Below are 19549 nucleotides of genomic sequence, written 5' to 3'. Positions count from 1 at the left end.
CTTATTCTGTCTGTTCTTGTTGTCCCTATGCTCCTGTTCTCCCTCTGCTCCTGTTCTCTCTGTGCTCCTGATCTCTCTGTGCTCCTGTTCTCTGTTTTTCTGTTCTATCTGTGCTCCTATTCTCCCTGTGTTCTATTTCTCACTGTTCCTGTTCTCTTTGTGCTCCTTTTCTCTCAGTGTTACTGCTCCCTCTGTTTTCCTGTTCTCTCTGGGTTCCAGTTGTCTCTGTGCTCCAGTTCTCTCTGTGTTCCTGTTCTCTCTCTGCTCCTGTTCTCTCTGTGCTTATGCTCTCTCTGTACTCTTGTTCTCTCTGTGTTCCCTTTCTCTTGGTTCCTGTTCTCTTTGGGTTCCTGTTCTCGCTGTGCTCCCACTCCCCACTGTTCCCATTCCCCTTCTCCCCTCCCCATCTCCCCTCCCCCATTCCCCCCTTCCCCATTCCCCTTCCCCATTCCCCCCTTCCCCATTCCCCTTCTCCCCTTCCCCATTCTCCCATTCCACTTCTCCCCTTCCCCATTCCCCCCTTCCCCATTCCCCTTCTCCCCTCCCCATTCCCTTTCTCCCCTCTCCCATTCCCCCCTTCCCCATTCCCCTTCTCCCCTCCCCCATTCCCTTTCTCCCCTCTCCCACTCCCCACTGTTCCCATTCCCCTTCTCCCCTCCCCATCTCCCCTCCCCCATTCTCCCCTTCCCCATTCCCCTTCCCCATTCCCCCCTTCTCCCCTTCCCCATTCTCCCATTCCACTTCTCCCCTTCCCCATTCCCCCCTTCCCCATTCCCCTTCTCCCCTCCCCCATTCCCTTTCTCCCCTCTCCCATCCCCCCCTTCCCCATTCCCCTTCTCCCCTCCCCCATTCCCTTTCTCCCCTCTCCCACTCTCCACTGTTCCCATTCCCCTTCTCCCCTCCCCATCCCCCCTCCCCCATTCTCCCCTTCCCCATTCCCCTTCCCCATTCCCCCATCCCCATTCCCCTTCTCCCCTCCCCCGTTCCCCCATCCCCATCCCCCTCCCCATTCCCCAATGTCCCCATTCCCCTTTTACCCTCCCCCATGTCCCAATTCCCCTGCTCCCTTCCCCACTCCTGATTTTCACCCCCCCCCACCCCCCCACCACCCCCCCACTTCCTCCCATTCCCCACTGCCCCTACTACCCTTTGCCACACTCTGCCCACCCCATCCTACCCCACCCCAGGCCTGGCATTTTGCAGTGCAGTTGCTCTGGGACATTTCCTGTTGCCCGACATCACTAAAGCGGCCTAGCAAGAAGGGAAGCCTAACCTGAGCTTCTTCATGTAATTTATATGTTGAAAGAATTGTCAGGACAAACTGCAGGTGGGGCCAGTAACATTTTTCATTTTAAAAGGTAATGCTTTGAACAAAATACCCTTCTCTTTTCCTTCCCTTTCAAAGTTAATGTAATGTTAAGACTAATATTATTTTTCTTATAAGCCAGCTGTTTTTCTACGAGATCTGTGGACGTGAGGTGATAAGTATCGGTTGACCTGTCACGGACTGGTCGCGGGTTTTCTTGGACAAGTTTCTATTTCGGTCTTTGCGTGCTATTTTGCAGGGAATCCAAGGGTCCCCTGGTGAGAGAGGATTTAAAGGGGACAAAGGAAGTCAAGGTTTCCCAGGGCCCCAGGGGCCACCAGGCCTTGCAGTTTCAGAACGAGGTCCTGAAGGTCCTCCAGGTAAACCTGGTGAACCAGGAAGACCGGGTATCCCAGGACTACCAGGCCGGGCTGGAGAGAAAGGAGAAACTGCGCGTCCTGGAGAAAGGGTTAGTAAAAAGTCAGCATGTCACGTTCTCTCTCCCCTTCCCCTTTTCTCCCTCCCCACTTCTCCTCCCCCTTTCTTTTGACCCATTTCTCTCTCTTTCACTCGCTTCCATTATTTATTTTCCTTTCTCTCTAGCACCTTTACAGGCAGGTGTCTTCCCCTCTGGATGAAACAATGCTTCCTCAATCTCCCTCTAATCCTGCTACCATTTACTTCAAATTGATGCCTCCCTGGTTTTTGACCCCTCTGTAACGTAAATAGGTTGCCCCTATTTAGTCTGTTTTGCCCCTCATAACTCTATTGTCATTAAACTCACCTTTATTTTAGGTAACAAAATCCAGGCCAATGGAACTGATCAAATGATGAGTGTCAGGTAATTGCAAGAAGGCAGGAAAGCTTTGGGGCTGAAGGCCTTTCAGCCCATTCAATCTCTCCCAGCAGAATATTGAGTCTACGACCTTTCTATTAGAGCATTCCCAGTCCAGTGCATTGACCCAGCTGGCCATCTTGGCCACTCGTTCCAGCGATCGGTAACTCTCTGTGTAAATGAATGCTCCCTGTTACCTGTTGTCTTCCCTTTGCATCGGTGACTCTCTCCCTGATGTGCCGCTGAACTGCGGAATCTGAAATTCTTGCTCCAGCTTAACTTACTCCATCCTTCACCTGCTCTTGGATTGGGACTGTTAATTCATTTTCAGTGTTTTTTTATTCCATGCTCCTAAAAGGCTGCACCAAACTCTGTGAATGTTCACTGTCTAGGAATGTGCAAGTTTGCCTGTAAGGTTGCTCCTTAAAACCTTCAAATTGTGTTTTAGTGAGACCTCTTTTGATGCATAATCTTTACACATGTTTATACGATAACCCCATTAAAGTTTGTAGTGATAGCTTGGTGTATATTATTTCTGCTCTCAATAAACATGTCATGCAGAGGCAGAATGGTCTTGGAGGGATAGACTAGGAGAGCGATTTGGTCAAATATGTCATGTCCGAAGGTCATTTCTGTTTTCCACTTGTCATTGCCACAGTCGATTATGTTTCCTTTTTTCAGGGTGACAAAGGGACAAAAGGCGACCAAGGAGACCCTGTAAGTATTAAAGATCTATCCTTACGTTACAGAGTTTTTACAGTGCTTTGCACCAGGAGACTCCTCTCAACAGCTTGTACGCACAGGCCGGGATTTTCCGGCCCTGTCATGGTTGGGACCCGCCGGGGGCGAGGTGGTGCCCCAGCCAGAAGTCCATTGACTTGCGGCAGGACCGGAAGATCCTGGCGGCGGGCGGGTGTGGGAAAATCCCGCCCACAGTCACTGTTTTGCATCAAAACATTCTGAGCTACTTTACAGAGGAGAGTTGGGATGTCAAACTGGGAGTAGAAGGGGTTGGGTGGCCAAAGACATGGTGGAATTGGGAGGTTTTGGGGGTTTTTGTTTTAAGTTGGAGAGAGCAGTAGAAAAGGGAAAGATGTCTAGGAGGGGAATTCCAAACAGCTTTCCATTCAGTATCAAAGTTTGCACCTTAATCAAAGCAATAAGTAAATCTCTGCACAAGGTTACAAGCCATTTGATTTTGAAGGCATAAAACCCATGAGAGCAAGCGGACAGCCTGTTTGAGACCTTTCCCAACTATTGCTTATATTGACCCACTTCAAAGTCAAAGTCTGGCCCAGTAAATCTGGTGAAGTTGTTTACCAGCATTCACTAGACTTCAGAGGATGATCAGTGTTTGTCATGAGATTTGTGCAGGTATTTGTACTTGCTGATGGCACTTGATATGCTGTAACGTCAGGAACATAGGGACTGGAGGAGGCTATTCAGCCCCTTGAGCCTGCTTCACCATTCAGTCAGGTCCTGGCTAATCTGTCCCTCAGCCCCATTTACTTGCCTTGGATCAACCTTTCACTGTTTCTGCACCCAATGGTGTTGGGAGTGTGGGCGAGTCGTGCGGATGACAGAGAGGAAACATTTGAAATACAGGCCGATATTCTCAAGCTTTCTCTCACAAGCCTTCCTGCTAAGGGTGCTGGACTAATGTAAGTTGGAATTCTATGGAAGGGTTAATTGACTTTCACCTTTGAAACTGTGGCTCAGCTTCAGCATGGACAAGTGACCTGAAATCTCCTTCCATTGAAGGCTGTAAGAGGTTTTACCAGCTGCAAGGAATAGATAGCAAGCAGGAATGGGGAGAAGAGTTACAAGAGGTGACTGCCAGGTTAACCAAGATTACGCAACTTAAGAACATAAGTAGGAGCAGGAGTAGGCCATAGAGCCCCTTGAGCTTGCTCCGCCATTCTGACCATCTACCTTAACTTCGCTTTCCCGCCTGATCCCCGTGTCTCTTGATACACTTACCGAGTCCAAAAATCCATGATCCTCAGTCCTGAGTCCTGAATATACTCAACTGGGAATTCTCAACCCACCGGGTTGAAGAAATTTCTCGTTATCTCAGTCCTAAACGGCTGACCCCTTATCCTGAGACTATGGCTCCTAGTTCTAGACTCTCCAGACAGGGGAAACAGCCTCTTGGTATTGAGGTTTTGAGGTGGCATTTAAAGCTGGAGGGAAATGTTAGCAAGAAAGAGGGATTTGGGTAGGAAAATCCCTGAGGTACAGATCTGTGCTAAATGTGGCACTGAGGGTAATGTGTTAGAAGGGGTGAAGTGTTGATAGTTCAGAATCAGATGTCTCACAGAATTTACAGCACAAAAACAGGCCATTCAGCCCATCTGGCTCATGTTGGTGGTTATGCTCCGCACAAGCCTGCTGCGACCTGACTATATGTCACGCTATCATCACATCCTTCTATTCCTTTCTCCCTCGTATACTGATCCAGCTTCCCCTTAAATGCATCTATGATAATCCCCTCAACTACCCTCTGTAGCAGCAAGTGCTACATTCTCACCAGTCTTTTTTGAAAAGAGGTTTCTCCTGAGTTCCTTATTGGATTTATTCGTTGTGTATTTGTGATCCCTAGGTTTGGGTGAGGCTCGTTATGGTCCATGTTTCCAACTCATAATGATGGTTTATGTTCCCATTACAGGGGCGAGATGGTCCACAAGGTCCAAGAGGTCTTCCAGGTCCTGCGGTAATTATCAGAGCTTCTTAACAAAATTGAATATCCAATGCATTTCCAGCTATTACCAGGATTATTAGTCACCTAGAGTGTCGATTCATTACAACACAAGACTTAGGAGCAGGAGTAGGCCATTCGGCCCCTCAAGCCTGCTCCAGTATTCAATTAGATCATGGCTGTTCTGATTGTGGCCTTAATTTCACATTCCTGCCTTCCCCCCATAACCCTTGACTCTCTTGACAATCAAAACTCTGTCTGACTCTGCCTTGAATTTCAACAACGCAGCCTCCACTGCGCCCAGTGAAGGGAATTCCACAGACTAATGACCCCCTGAGAGAAAGAAATTCTCCCCATCTCCATTTTAATGGGAGGCCCTGATTTGTTAAGCTGCATCCCCTAGTTCTATTCTCTTCCACAAGGGGAAACATCCTCTCAGCATCCACCCTATCAACTTATTATAGAATGTTAAAGCATGAGAAGGATCAATGCACCTGTGCTAGCTCTGAATTTGGTGTTTTTGACCACATTTGACTCTTTGTACAGTTCAGAAGTAAGGGGCAGGATTTTCCCACGAGCTTCAGAATCCCAACGTTAAGACAAATGGAGGTCCCAAGTGCACACTTGTTGGCACAAGACCAATTCGGTGATATTCCCGGAGGCAGCCTCTTAACTGGACACTCCGAGCTCGAGGTCCTGTTAAGGACGGCGGGTGGGCTCCAGATTTTGCCAGCCCAATCACAGGCCCGGCAGCTCTGAAGCCTCAGCAACCCCACCATCAGAGGTGGGCATCCCTGAGGCACGTCGTGGTCCACCTGTGCACCTTAACATGGAGACTGCTTTTGAGGGATGGAATGAAGTATATTAACTGGAGGGAGGAAGCCAGTAGGCCCCTCCAATCTGAGGGGGTAACTCCACCCAGTGGCTGTTTGGGGCTGCGGGTGTGAGCTCTCCTGCTTTGGGCCCCTCGGCCTCCGATGGCCTCTTGGATTGGCACAGGGAGGTTGCCTCCATTAAGCTGGCAGCCTCTACACATGGTGGGCTCAACCCTGCTGCTGGCAAAGGGCGGGCGAGTCAGTAAAATCGCTTGCAGTTGGGGCCTGAATTATGTAAATTTGCTGCCCACCTCCATAGCTTTCCCTGTCCCGCCCCAGTAAAGTTCCCCATTGCAGGAGTACACAGGGAGAGACCCACTATTTTCCAAAAATTTCAACTCTCTTTCCCACCCCCCACCCCCAACTCTGGGGCCAAGAAAATTCAACCATTGGAGGGAGAAAGTGTGTAATATGTGGGAAACACCATTTGACGTGTCACCATTGATTCTCAATGTATTTCAAGCATTTAGTATGTGTTTCCGTTGTTTCTTTTGGATTGCAAGTAGAACATTGTTTTCAGTAACAAAACCTGATTGTTTGTAGAACAGTCACCTCATCATATTTTTCTCGCCCTTATCTCAGGCCAAAATGCCAGAAATAAGTATTGGGGATCCTGGGGTAAGAGGACTTCCAGGACCACAAGGAATTAAGGTCAGTATCTGAAAAGCAAGAAGCGTTGTTGGGAATGTTTGGGGATCACCGTAACATGTTGTTGTCTTAATGAGTTATCTTGACCAGGTTCTTCCAGGCTTCCGGTGTCAAAAATAACCATGTCCTGTAGGCGGTTTTCCTGCTTTGACGGGTCAAAAACATGTGGAAGATTAAGGCCGCCATATTTACGAGGTGACTGATGCTTTCGGGTCCCGACACTAGATCAACTGAAAACAAGAGCCTTTGCAATCGCTTTTCAGCCAATCAAAGACCAATCTACTCACAGTAGGTCCACCTCTAAAATGGCTCTTGAGACCCCAGACTGTGGAATAGAGAAAATGAGGTTTAAGCAATAAAAAATTTTAAATTCCTCTTGAAGCCGTCCACGTTCAAATGCAGCAAGACCTGGACAATATCCAGGCTTGGGCTGACAAGTGGCAAGTAACATTCGCACCATACAAGTGTCAGGCAATGACCATCTCCAAAGGAGAGAATCTAACTGTTGCCTCTTGATGTTCAATGGCATTACCATCACTGAATCCCCCCACTATCAACATCCTGCGGGTTACCATTGACCAGAAACTGAACTGGACTTACCATATAAATACTGTGGCTACAAGAGCAGGCCAGAGGCTAGGAATCCTGTGACGAGTAACTCACCTCCTGACTCCCCAAAGCTTGTCCACTATCTACAAGGCACAAGTCAGGAGTGTGATGGAATACTCCCCACTTGCCTTGATGAGTACAGCTCACATAACACTCAAGAAGCTTGAAACTGTCCCGGACAAATCAGCCCACTTGAATGATACCACATCCACAAACATCCACTCTCTCCACCACCAATGCACAGTAGCAGCAGTATGTACCATCTACAAGATGCACTGCAGGAATTCACCAAGGCTTCTTCGACAGCACCTCCCAAACCTGCGACCACTACCATCCAGAAGGACAAGGGCAGCAGATAGATGGGAACACCACCACCTGGAAATTCCTCTCCAAGCCGCACACCATCCTGACTTGGAAATGTATCGCTGTTCCTTCACTGTCGCTGGGTCAAAATCCTGGAACTCCCTTCTTAACAGCACTGTGGATGTGCCTACACCACATGGACTGCAGCGGCTCAAGAAGGCAGCTCACCACCACCTTCTTGAGGGCAACTAGGATGGGCAATAAATGCTGGCCTAGCCAGCGAAGCCTACATCCCGTGAATGAATAAAAAATAAAAAAATAAAATTTTTAATTAAAAAAAGTAGAAATGCAAACTGTTTAGAACTTAAGTGAAACCAATAGAATCGAGAGATCAATTGAGAAGGTAGGACAAATGGAACAAAACTGCTTTTGTTTCCTTTTAACTTCTAATGTACTTTTATACGTTACATTTTTAATTACATAATTGATCATTTTATTGCTGTAATGTTAGCGTTTGTTTCTGTGGACCTGAGGTAACAAGTTGCGACTTTATCAGCAGTGACTCAGTGGGTAGCTCTCTTGCCTCTTGGTCAGAAGGTTGTGGGATCTCAAGGCCCACTCCAGACAATTACAGACATAATCTCGGTTGACGCTTCAATGCAGTCCTGAAGAAGTGCTGCACTGTTGGAGATGCGCCTTTCAAATGAGGCTTGAAGTTCCCATGAATGTGAAAGATCCCCTGGCACTATTTCCAAGAAGAGCAGGGGAGATTTCACTGGTGCCCTGGTCAATATTTACCCCTCAACCAACATCACAAAAACAGCTGATCTGCCTGTTGTCACATTGACATTTGTGGGAGCTTGCTGTGCACAGCATGGCAGTTGCATTCCCTACATTACACCAGTGACCACGCTTCAAAAGTACTTCATTGGCTGTGAAGTCCCTGGGGAGGCGCTATAGAAATGCAAATCCTTCATTTCAACTTTGGTTAAGTGCCATTTTGCTGTTCAGAAAAGGTATCAGCATTAAGAAAGGGGTAAATGTTCTGAATCTGAACTGGGGGAGTCAAGGTACCTAGCCCGCCACCAGCTCCAAGTCAGAAAATCGCTGGCGTTGTTGCCGTGGTGTCCTGACCTGGGCTGGTGGAACGTGACCTCGATGCAAGACTATGCGTGACCACACTTTCTGTGTGACATCGCTTTTTAATCATGACACTGGAGCTGTGAGCAGTGAAAATTTTGTACCACGGACGGATCCTAAATATTCTGTTCCCATCATGCTCTTCGTTCCTCCTCTAATTTTCCTCCTCTAATGTGAGGATGTTGTGAAGATATGGGGCTGCATTTTTCCGGTCTGTTGGTGACAGGGAAAGGCATCAGGAGGGAGACCCGACGTTTTCCCGCCACCATGTCATATTGCCAGCGGCAGGCAGAGAGGCTGGTGGTTTGGCTGCCTACTTGGTGGCCAGCTGAGCTGTTTAAGTAGCCAATTAAGAGTCACTTCCTGCCTCTGTGGGCATTTCATTCTTGTCGGGTGGGCCCCTGCCCAAGGCGGACACCACTCGGTGAACCAGTGGCAGGGTTCCTTCCTTGATGGGCACTTCGTACCCCATGGAGGGGGTCCCATCCCCCCAACAGCAACTGGTGCAGCAACGGTGCCACCACCACTGCTTCCTGACCCCACCACCACCACGCACCTCCTCATTCACCGGGACCTGCCTGCCTGACACCAGCTTCCCCAACAGAATCTTACCGTGGCTTTGATGGTGCCCAGTCGTTCAGACACCCTGTCCCTGGAGTTGCCGCCTCAGCAATGACCACCGCTGGCATTGGTGCTCCTGAGCTGTCAGCCCTCTGATTGGCCTGACAGCTCTAGTGGGTGGGCCGCCATCCATAATTGGAATGCAGCCAGTGGCGGCCTCTTAATTGACGCCTTTGGCAACATGCTGCCCTAGGTCCCACCCTCTGCTAAAAGGGTTGCCTTCCCCTTTTGACCCAGGTGGTGGGACTTCCAGGTTTGCAACAAAATTCAGCCCATGGTTGACTTTGGAAAGGTCATCATCAAGAATAGTGTATGGACTGGGCATGATGTTGTGGTGAATGGGACACTAAGCTCTCACACACCATTGCCCTTTTCACCCTCTGCTTCTGCTGAAGATACTGACTCAAGGGGATGGCCAGCACCTCACCCAAATGGCCAATTTTCATGGGTTAGCTGAGAATCTGACTGGCTATTTGTCTATGAGCGGCAGCACAGCCAAAGTCAATCCAGTTTCTCACCTGATGTCCACACGACTTCCAGGAGGAGTCACGGGCGAGCAACCAAGAGACTTCCTTTCCCTTTCCCCCGCCTTGGTTCTGTGGTCAGTGATTCCTACTTATCCCAGGTGACATTACACAACTCAGCGGAGGCTAGAAATCAAGCCGTTGAACATCTTAGTTTGTATGTCTCATTGTCACACTCTCTGGGCCAATAGAGGAAAGAGACGCCAACTGTTTTTTTTATACATATATTCGTTCTTGGGGTGTGAACGTCATTGGCAAGGCCAGAATTTGTGACCATCCCTCATTGCCCTTGAACTAAAGGGTTTGCTAGGCCATTTCAGAGGACAGTTAACAGTCAACCACATTGCTGTGGATCTGGAGTCATGTTGGGTAGACCAGGTAAGGGCAGCAGATTTCATGATTATTATTAACGACACTATAATTTTAGCCCAAATTTATGAATTAATTAAATTTAAATTCCTTGCAATGCTATTGTGAGAATTGAACTGATATCTCTGGATCATTCGTCTAGGCCTCTAGACCACTAACCTAGTAAGATTATCACTAGGCTACCATTAGTGATGCAATGACTAGCTATTCCTATATTGTAGGAGTCAAGAAAAAAACCCAAAGTCTTATCTACTCCCCTTCTGCCGTCCTGTTAGTCACATGATTCAATAATACTGGAGTCATTGACTAGTCACAGGTGTTAATCGCAGCCAGTTGTTCTGCAATGGTTACAGGCATAAAAATCTTGCATTTATATAGCACCATTCACTACCATGGGACATCCCAAAGCACCTTACTGCCAGTGAAGTAATTTTATTTTGAAGAGCAGTCATTGTAATAATATAGGAAATACCACAGCCAATTTGTACACAGCAAGCTCCCACAAACAGAAATGTGATAATGACCAGATAATCTACTTTTTATGATGTTGGTTGAGGGGTGTGTATTGGCCGGGACATGGACGATAGCTCCCCTGCTCCTTTTTTAAAATTGCACTCATGTCCTGTGTCCTAAAATGTTGTTTTCTGAATGAAACCTATCTAATTTGAATGAACCAACTCTTAACTGTTTCTCTATGGAGCCTGTTCCACGGATTGACCATTCCTTCACTGAAATAATATTTTTTACAGATTAGGTTTGAACTTACGTTTCTTCTCCTGCGTCGTTTTAAATCTGGTTTCCTGTTTTTGCAGGGGGATAGTGGACCAGCAGGACCAGTTGGACCTAAAGGAGATAAGGTCTGAGTATAGTAAGTTTCTTATAGCCTACTCCAGTTATGCAAGGCCATAAACTAATGATGGTTAAAGCTGAGGATAACCTGGGTTGGGTTGAGTCAAGACTCAACCTGATTTTTGGGGACAGTTTTCTTGGGAATTTTCAAAACCAAAAATCAAATTCGAGAATTGGGAAAGATTGCAACACAAGACTCAAGGTTGTATCATTGCATGGAGTCATAAAAAGCCTATTTCAGCACTATCTCCCCTTTGGTTGGGGAACAGTCTTTGAGTTGGCTTTAGGCAACTTCAAATAACAATGGGCATTGGTGTAAGTGGGCACTGTACAGGTGATCGCCTTTAAGACGATCTTCATTGTACTCAATGTTCTTGGGCAATATGATCAGTGTAGAAGCATTTGGAATGTTGCTATGAATACTCAAGTGTATTTATTCCCCTCAATTGTTTGTTGACATTCATTGCTGACTGGCTTCTCTGTCATTGAAACTGTGCTGTTGATTGCAGGGAGATGTTGGAACAAAGGGAGACCGAGGTGAAAGAGGTGAAGTGGGCGAGAAAGGCAGAGATGGCTTGCCGGTGAGTATTTCCTGTTCTACGTAAGAATAAATCATAAGCCTAGTGGTTAGAGGGAGACAGTGGTGTAGCGATAATGTCACTGGGCTACTGATTCCAACACCCCAGACAGGGGTTCAAATCCCACCACAGCAGCTTGTGTAGTTTAAATTCAATTCATTAATAAACCTGGGGGAGAATTTTCTCCCCCTCGGGCGGGCTGGGCACGGAGCTGCCTCAGGGAGATTAAGAAAAGTCATACAGATGTGAAAAATAAAATTATTCAGACATGTCCCCCCATGTGACATTGTCACATGAGCTGGGGCAGGTTTATGAATTTACATGAAACATTTTATTAAAGTTATAAACCCTTCATGAAACCTCATCCCGCCTGAAGAATGCGAAGGCCGCCTGGGCTCTTTGCCTGCTCCCCCCCCCACCAACCTTAAGGTCGGACGGGCAGCCCTGACAAGTACTTCAATGAACTGTAGATCGTTGGAGTGACGCGCGGTGACATCGGGCGTGCGTCATTTTACACATTGGCGAGCAGGGCCCATAAGACCATAAGACATAGGAGCAGAAATTAGGCCATTCGGCCCATCGAGTCTGCTCTGCCATTCAATCATGGCTGATAAGTTTCTCAACCCCATTCTCCCGCCTTCTCCCCGTAACCTTTGATCCCCTTACCAATCAAGAACCTATCTATCTCGTTCTTAAATACACTCAATGACCTGGCCTCCACAGTCTTCTGTGGCAATGAATTCCATAGATTCACCACTCTCTGGCTAAAGAAGTTTCTCCTCATCTCTGTTCTAAAAGGTCTTCCCTTTACTCTGAGGCTGTGCCCTCGGGTCCTAGTCTCTCCTACTAATGGAAACATCTTCCCCACGTCCACTCTATCCAGGCCCGCCCCCGCACGTTGACCAGAAGACTCTGCCGCTGGAATATAAAGCTGGTCTCAGTCATGGTGACCATGAAACTATCATTGATTGTTGTAAAAACCCATCCGGTTCGCTAATGTCCTTTAGGGGAAGGAAATCTGCCGCCCTTACTCGGTCTGGCCTACATGTGACTCCAGGCCCCACAGCAATGTGGTTGACTCTTCACTGCCCCTCTGAAATGGCCACTCAGTTCAAGGGCAATTAGGGACGGGCAACAAATGCTGGCCTTGCCAGCGACACCCACATCCCACCAAAAGAATTGTAAAAATCGACTGTAGTTGTAACGTGCATTTATTTGAAAGCACTTTGAGAGTGTCATATTGTCACACCAAACCATGGTGCCCTTTCACTGTCAGGCTACGGTGATAGCAAAAAGAACATTTGGAAAGCAATCTGTGAAGGCTCAGCCAGGTTACCAGCTGTGACTATTTCTGAATCTGGGGAACACAGAGACGTTGCTGCAAAGCTCTTGTATGAGGGGCATCTTTTAAAAAAAGAAATGACACAGAGTTGGATTGGAACCTGTCCTCTTGTTGGCAACAATTCTCCCACAAAAGGGTCACAAGTGTCTCGAGTCTCCTGTGGTTGTCATGGTCTCCAGGTGCTGGATTCACCTCTGCTACCTTCATTCCAACCGGCTTATTCAATTTGAGCTTAACTCCAATTTTGAACTTGTTCTGACCGGTCTGGGAGGAGTGAGCAGTTTGACCAGGTGCACCGTGCCACAGGCCGTACCACTAGTTTAAAAGTTTGATTCACTCGGCAAAATGGCCAATCGTTTACCTTCGCTACTGTTACCCAGAATAAAAAGGGACTTTGACCAGGCTTCTTTCAACAAACAACAAACTTATTCGTTTATTATAAAACCGGCCTTTCGAATAGAAAGGCAAAACTTATTAACATGCAGTATGGAATATGAAATTATATTAATTACTCTTTCGAGATTCCCTAAGTCTCTCTCACACACACACACACACACACACACACAAAATAAATAAAAATGGAGAAGCCCTGACAAAAGTTAAAAGTCAATGGTTCAAGGGAAAAGATGGTGGAGTCCTTGAAATGGCGTCTGGGTTATACGGTTGGTCTCTCAGTGCCGACCTGCAAAACAGTCGATGACTCTTGCACTGCTTTTCAGGCAGGTTCGAGGACCACTTGCAGATACTCTATTCCAGCACGCAGAGCACCTCAGGAGCAGCTTATATTCACTTCCAGCTGTGGATTGGCTCTGGACTGCAAAAAGGCTGCTGTCTTCCTTTCACAAGCAGTTGGTCCTTTCTCTTCTCTAACCAAAACCAACTTTTAAACACAGTTTTTCCAGGCATGGTTTTTTTTTCAGAGCCATAACCTACCATGTGACCTCTTTTGTACACAGTCCACCAGGGTTAAGAGGTTTCCAGCTTCTTTAAAACTGCTTAATTATCTTTTCTTGTAAAAGGATGTTTTTTCTAGGAATGACAGTCCGAGTCCCGCATTAACCCTTGCAGGGACAGTGTCTTTTAAAACACAAATTCTTCCAGAATGTTCTTGAAGATGAACAATTTTGTGTGAAAACTGTAGGTGGAAACAAATGCCTCAAACAAGTGCCAATTGTTCAGCATCTAAACAAACGTACCACAGTTGACTAGCAAACGAGGTTGATTCCTGGGATGTGAGGGTTGTCCACTGAGGAGAGAGTGAGTTAGAATGGGCCTGGAGTTTAGAAGGATGAGAGGTGTTGATCTCATTGGAATGTATAAAGCTTTTGAGGCGTTGTTGGGGTAAATGCTGAGAGACTTGTTTCTGACTCACTGGAGAATTTAGATGGGAGTATAGTCACAAGATAGAGAGGATCGGCCAGATTGAGAAGAGCAGAAATTTCTTCACTTAAGACGATTGTGAAAATTGTCTATCCCAGAGGGCTGTGGATGCTCAGGCATTGAGTATATTCAAGGTTGAGATTGATAGAGGCTTGGTCATGAAGGGAATCAAGGGTCATGGGGAAAGTGGAGTTTAGGCAGAAGATCAGCCATGATCTTATTGAATGGCAGTCTATTTCTACTCTCATGTATTTATGTTCTTACGCGCTTTCTCAAACGATGTTCCAACATCTGTTGTACTGGCTGGTGACAAGCCTCGCTAGGGAGGCTGAAAGGCAGTAGAAAATTAACGTCTTGACTTGTTCTCACCCATTTGGTTTTGTCTTTCAGGGGAACCCAGGGGAACCAGGCTTACCAGGACTAGAAGGAAAGCCAGTAAGTAACTCTCTCTCAGTGAGACAAAAAACAATAATGGGATAGGAATTGTGTAGCGCTAGTCACAGCTCACGTTTGAATGAAGTTCCTCTGAACATTATTTCAATGAGGGTGAGGAAGTTCAAGTCCACCCACTTTCACGGGTGGCGCCTTTGCTAAAATGGCAGTTAAAGGGACTTCACAGCAGCTCCTTCATGAACACTATTGCTACCACAGATTTTTGATCCATGTCAGAGTGCAGTACACTGCAGTACCAGCCTCCTGCACCACAGAGAAAGATGTAAGTCTTATGCTGGGGCCACAATTTTAATTCAGAGTCGGTGCGGGGCTGCATGAAAATGGCCTCCTTGATTACTGCCCAGGTGAAAAGTGGTTGGGATGGATGGAGGAGAGAGCCTAGGGCAGGGGAGGCCCAAGTATTCCTGTGGGCCAGGACCCTGACCAAAGATTTTAAAAATTGACATGCCTGGGCCTCATGTGGCCAGAATTACATCATCAGGGTGCAACTTTGGCATTTCATTTAGGCCCCTGTTCCTCTGGAGCAGGCGGCCTTCCTGTGCCTGATTTCGGGTAATTTCAGATGATGAGGTTGGAGGAACGTGTTGGTAACACAAATGCGACTCTCCCCCTCCCCTTCCCCACCAACTCCCCGCACCCCACCCACCCCGACCCCTCATTGGCGTCCATGTTGTTTATGAGGGGCAGTGGGGATGAGGTGTTGAATTACCTCATACTGGGTGCTGCTGTTTGTGATTCAGTTAAAAAGCATTCATTGTCAAATGAGAGAGGCAATCTTGCTTGTGCTCAATGCATTGGGAATGAATTATTTTGTTAAAGGAACACAGTATTGAAAAAAAAAACCCAGAGGAACTGAAATCCAAAAAGGCCGACAGTACATGTCAATTCATTAATCCTGGTTAAAGAGACATTGTAGTCCAAATGAGTGGAAGTCTGCTGATTGGTTGAAAGCTTCATTTGCCCTTAGAGCGGGTACAAAAATAAACCCTGCCCTGATTTCCTTGGCTGTTTTCTGAAATTGGCCTCAAAATGATGCCCTCCCTTAAGAACTGGCATTGCTCACCGTTGGAGTGCAGAAGAACACGCTGCCTAACCAGCAGTGTCATGATCGATGGGCTAGGCACCTTTGTTTTTTTAACATGTTCATGTATAAAATATGTTGTTTCTCATTTTAAACCATCCTACAAGTCATGAGGAGCAAGGCCCCTTATCAGGCACTGGCCCTTTCTCATGACATAAATAACAACAGTGGCCAGGACTTTCCAGCCCCTCCGGTTTCTCCACGGTGGATGTGGCCAGCCATTCAAATCCCCGTTGACTTCAGCGGCACCGGAAGACCCCGCCGGTGGGAGGGGCTGGAAAATCCCCACCCAATGCCCCTTTAAACCTGTGCTGTGTCTCACGCCCTAACATAGGGTGTGCCTGAGGTTTTGTGTTCTGTGTTGTCGTTACTCGTTGATAATGCTGTGTCCTTCGTTATGTGTCTCATCCCTAAAACCTCATCACTTTTGTTAACCCCCATGACACAGTTCAGCCGTGGTATCACGATGATGGGTTTGTGGGTATTTCAAAGAGCCTGTAACATCTTTTCGTTTTGAGGTAATGAAAGATAACATAAGCCTAATTGAGAGTTGTTTGGTGATTAAATGTCATTTTGTTGAATAAGCTCTAGGAACACATATATTTAGTACCAAGCCTACAGCACATAGTAAAGAGTGAAAAGTTTCACCTGGACCAGCTTTATAATAGCAGGTGGCAAGACATTTACATCTGGTCAAGGAATCATTTAGCTACAGGTTTTACTATCTTATTTGCTCCCCTCTCCTCTCTAAACTCACTTCACGTTTTCTCTTTCTATCCCCTTGGCTCTGTCGTTCTCTATCTCTGCTAGTTATTCTCTTACTCCCATCTCTCTCTTTTTCCTCACTCTACACCTTCTCTGTCTCTCGCTCTATCTCTCACTCTCTCTCTTTCACTCTATCTTTCCTTCTTTCTCACCATGTTTCTTTCTCTCACTCTATCCCCCTCACTCATTCCGCCGCACCATATTCCTTTCACTGGCTCAATCACCCTCTCTCAATTGCTCTATCTCACTCTATCTCTTTTTCTTGCTCTTCATTTCTCTGCTCTTTAACCCTCTTTTTCTCAAACTTCCTTTCTCTCTATCTCAATGACCCTAAATTCGTCTCTTCCTCTTTTTCTGCCACTCTTTCTTGGCTTGTTATCTCTGGTGTAGTTCTCTCTTTTAACTTTGGTTGCTTATTTTCTGCCTTCACCATACTTTGTACCTAACTGGGTCACACACCAACAAATGACTACATTGATTAAGTAAGGCTAAAAGATGTAAAAAAAAATGCTTTATTGGCTCTTAGAGTCTTAAAATGCGTTAAAGGCTGGAATGTTCCAGTCTTGTCCTTGGCAGGAGTTGTCATGGGCGGGATGGAAAATTTGATTGACCAGCCAAAGATCCGTTGACTTTGGGTGAAAATTTCCAAGTCACCACAGCAGGCAGGACCAGAAAATTCCAGCCGAAATTGGGAAGTACCCGTTGAACAATTGAACATAACCAGGCTGAAATCTAACTTCCCTTCATTTCACAGATTATTTGCAATGTCTTTTTTTCCCCTGTTAAACCACATTCATTGTAGTGTCTGAGTGAGTGATGTCTCAGGTGACCAAGTGCTGATGTTGTTTGTTATACTGTCTTGTGTCATTTATTTTCCCAAATTCAGGGGACCGGGGTACAGAGGGCAATCTGGCCTTCCCGTAAGTAAAGCAAATTAGCCTTCAAGCATCAAATAAGTTGGCTTGGTGCTGGAATGGGCTACAAGACATACCCAGGACAATGACCATCTCTGCCATTGTTAGGCCTTTGTGTCTGGTCTGTAGTGTACTAACAGTAGTGACTCTCTGTAAAACTGGAACGATAGGTTTGCAAAGCTGCTTCTGCTCTGCCAGTACTGTCAATGTCATCACCCACTCATGGGCCTGCTCATATATCCAGCTCCTGGAACTGCGATGGAAGGATCCATTCAATCTGGTGCAGAGTCTCACTTGATGTGAGGGGGGGGATTGGAGCTAGAAATTCAGACTGAGGATTCAGGGTTTGAGCCGGATTCATGATGCTCCCAATTTGCTGGTGATTCGTTTTAAGGACTGGAAAATTGGAAGTAGCATAAATCAGACATACCCTTTGTCCTCCTTAGAGCAGAGAAGGTTAAGGGGAAACCTAAACAGAGGTATGCAAAATGATGAGGGGTTTTGATAGAACGAGTAGGGAGAAACTGTTTCCTCTGGCAAATAGGTTGGTAATCAGAGGTTATAGATATAAAATAATTGACATAAGCGCTAGAGAAGAAAATGAAGAAAAATGATTTCACAGAGTGTCGTTATGATCTGGAAGACACTACATGGAATGAAAGTGTGCTGTATGATTCTAGGTAGGACTCCTATAACTGGTGGAAAAAGGCAACTATCATCGCGTAGTCCATTCTGCATTTGAAGTTAAACGTCAAAGGTGAAAAGAGAACTTTCCTTAGTGCATCCGGTCTTCATTATTGAGTTTTTCAGCTAAATGGCATCAACAATACGAAGGAACTGAGCTTCAGAAATCCCATTCGCTATTTTAAAGTGCATTTACTTCTCAACTGGACTCAAACGTAATAATTTCCCAGGCACGGATGCTATAGACATCTAACTGTGGCCATTCAGAACAAAATTTTCATCTGGGCTCACACACATCACAAGGACGACTTGCAGAAGATAGTGGTGCCCTTGGAAGCATAGCCCAGCAATGAGTTAACGTCTTCAGCAGGGCGGGGCGGGAGAGTGCATAGGTGGTTAGAATTAGAACAGTAAATGTAGTAACAAGTAAGCCTGAAGGTAGCAGCCAGGAGCTGGTATATAGCAGGCATTAAGTGTGACATTGCGATGTGGTTCCAGTCCTGTCTGTCTGTCTCTGTCTCTGTCTTGTAAAGGCCACCAAAGTCTGGTTTCTGCACATTTTAACAGTCTCTTATTTTACAGCTTTTTATAAGTATCGAGAGTAGATTGCCAACAGTGAACCTGCTTTGCTCAAACAATTTTTTTTCTTTCTTAACTTTTTGGCATGACTCAAATGTTTGCAGGGATTACCAGGCTTCCCTGGAGTACTAGGCCGGCCGGTAGGTTTGCCAGCATTGCTTTTCACGCCCGCGATTCTGCATGTGACAATAATGCTTCTTTATACAACCGGCTTCCCCTTAATGAGAACACCGTCGGCTTTTGGAGTTGACCATTTTCTAGATTGTTCTACAAAGGGGCGCTGCATGAATGGAAAAGGTGATCAGAGCGCCTCCCCGTGGCCAAGTGGGTGAACATGGTCTGGCTGTGGAACTGAATTAGTGCAGTCCAAGAAAAATCCTGGGTTTGAATTCTGTTCAGCGCTGTGTTAGCTGATAGGATTCAGGCCAGTGGCAAGAGGATGGTGTATTTGGCCTTGGCAACCCAGGGCTGGGGAGGAAGGAGAACTAATAGTTGGAGTTTCCATTCCTGCCCTTAATCTTACTCGCACATGGCTTGGGGTTAAGGACAAGATCAGGCTGTGCTTCAATCCCTTCCTCTTCCTTTGCCTTCCCCTCCCACACCCCAACACCTGGTATTAAATGACTGGCCACTCTGGTAGATGCTGGAGAGCTGGTACCCTCTATACAGCCAGACTGTTGCCTGTGTCAGCACCCACAGAGGAAACATTTAGAGTAGGATAAAATGGGTTGGGAGGGTGGGGCGAGTGAGGGGGGGGCAATGGTGCAGGGAAAATTTTTGTTTCATTAGGAGAAAGTAAAGAGCCCCAATTATGTGAAATACCAAATTGTTCATGGGTGACTCATTTCAACCCAGTTGAGTTCATACAAGAGAAGGGATGTGCCAGAAACCTTTTCCTGAATGCTGCGGCTCTTTAAAGGACTGTTTTGTGAAGCCTTGGGATAAGATTTAAACAAATACTTATACATTGTAATGGTGGCTGACGGCTCCCATGAT

At 46.5% G+C, this 19549-nt stretch overlaps 1 protein-coding gene across 1 annotated transcript in view; it reads left to right on the top strand.

Moving 5' to 3' along the window:
• The window catches only part of LOC144681409 (uncharacterized), a 119587-nt gene that overhangs the window by 599 nt on the left and 99439 nt on the right, over positions 1–19549 (top strand). Inside the window, exons 2-9 of the mRNA XM_078543004.1 lie at positions 1566–1775; positions 2823–2858; positions 4810–4854; positions 6297–6365; positions 10741–10785; positions 11287–11358; positions 14468–14512; positions 18658–18693. Of these exons, the coding sequence (XP_078399130.1) occupies positions 1566–1775; positions 2823–2858; positions 4810–4854; positions 6297–6365; positions 10741–10785; positions 11287–11358; positions 14468–14512; positions 18658–18693 (558 nt within the window). The remainder of the gene's footprint in view (positions 1–1565; positions 1776–2822; positions 2859–4809; positions 4855–6296; positions 6366–10740; positions 10786–11286; positions 11359–14467; positions 14513–18657; positions 18694–19549) is intronic.

Source organism: Cetorhinus maximus, chromosome 6 (assembly GCF_964194155.1).
Source record: "Cetorhinus maximus chromosome 6, sCetMax3.hap1.1, whole genome shotgun sequence".
NCBI lineage: Eukaryota > Metazoa > Chordata > Chondrichthyes > Lamniformes > Cetorhinidae > Cetorhinus > Cetorhinus maximus.
This window is presented reverse-complemented; position numbering and strand designations above follow the sequence as displayed.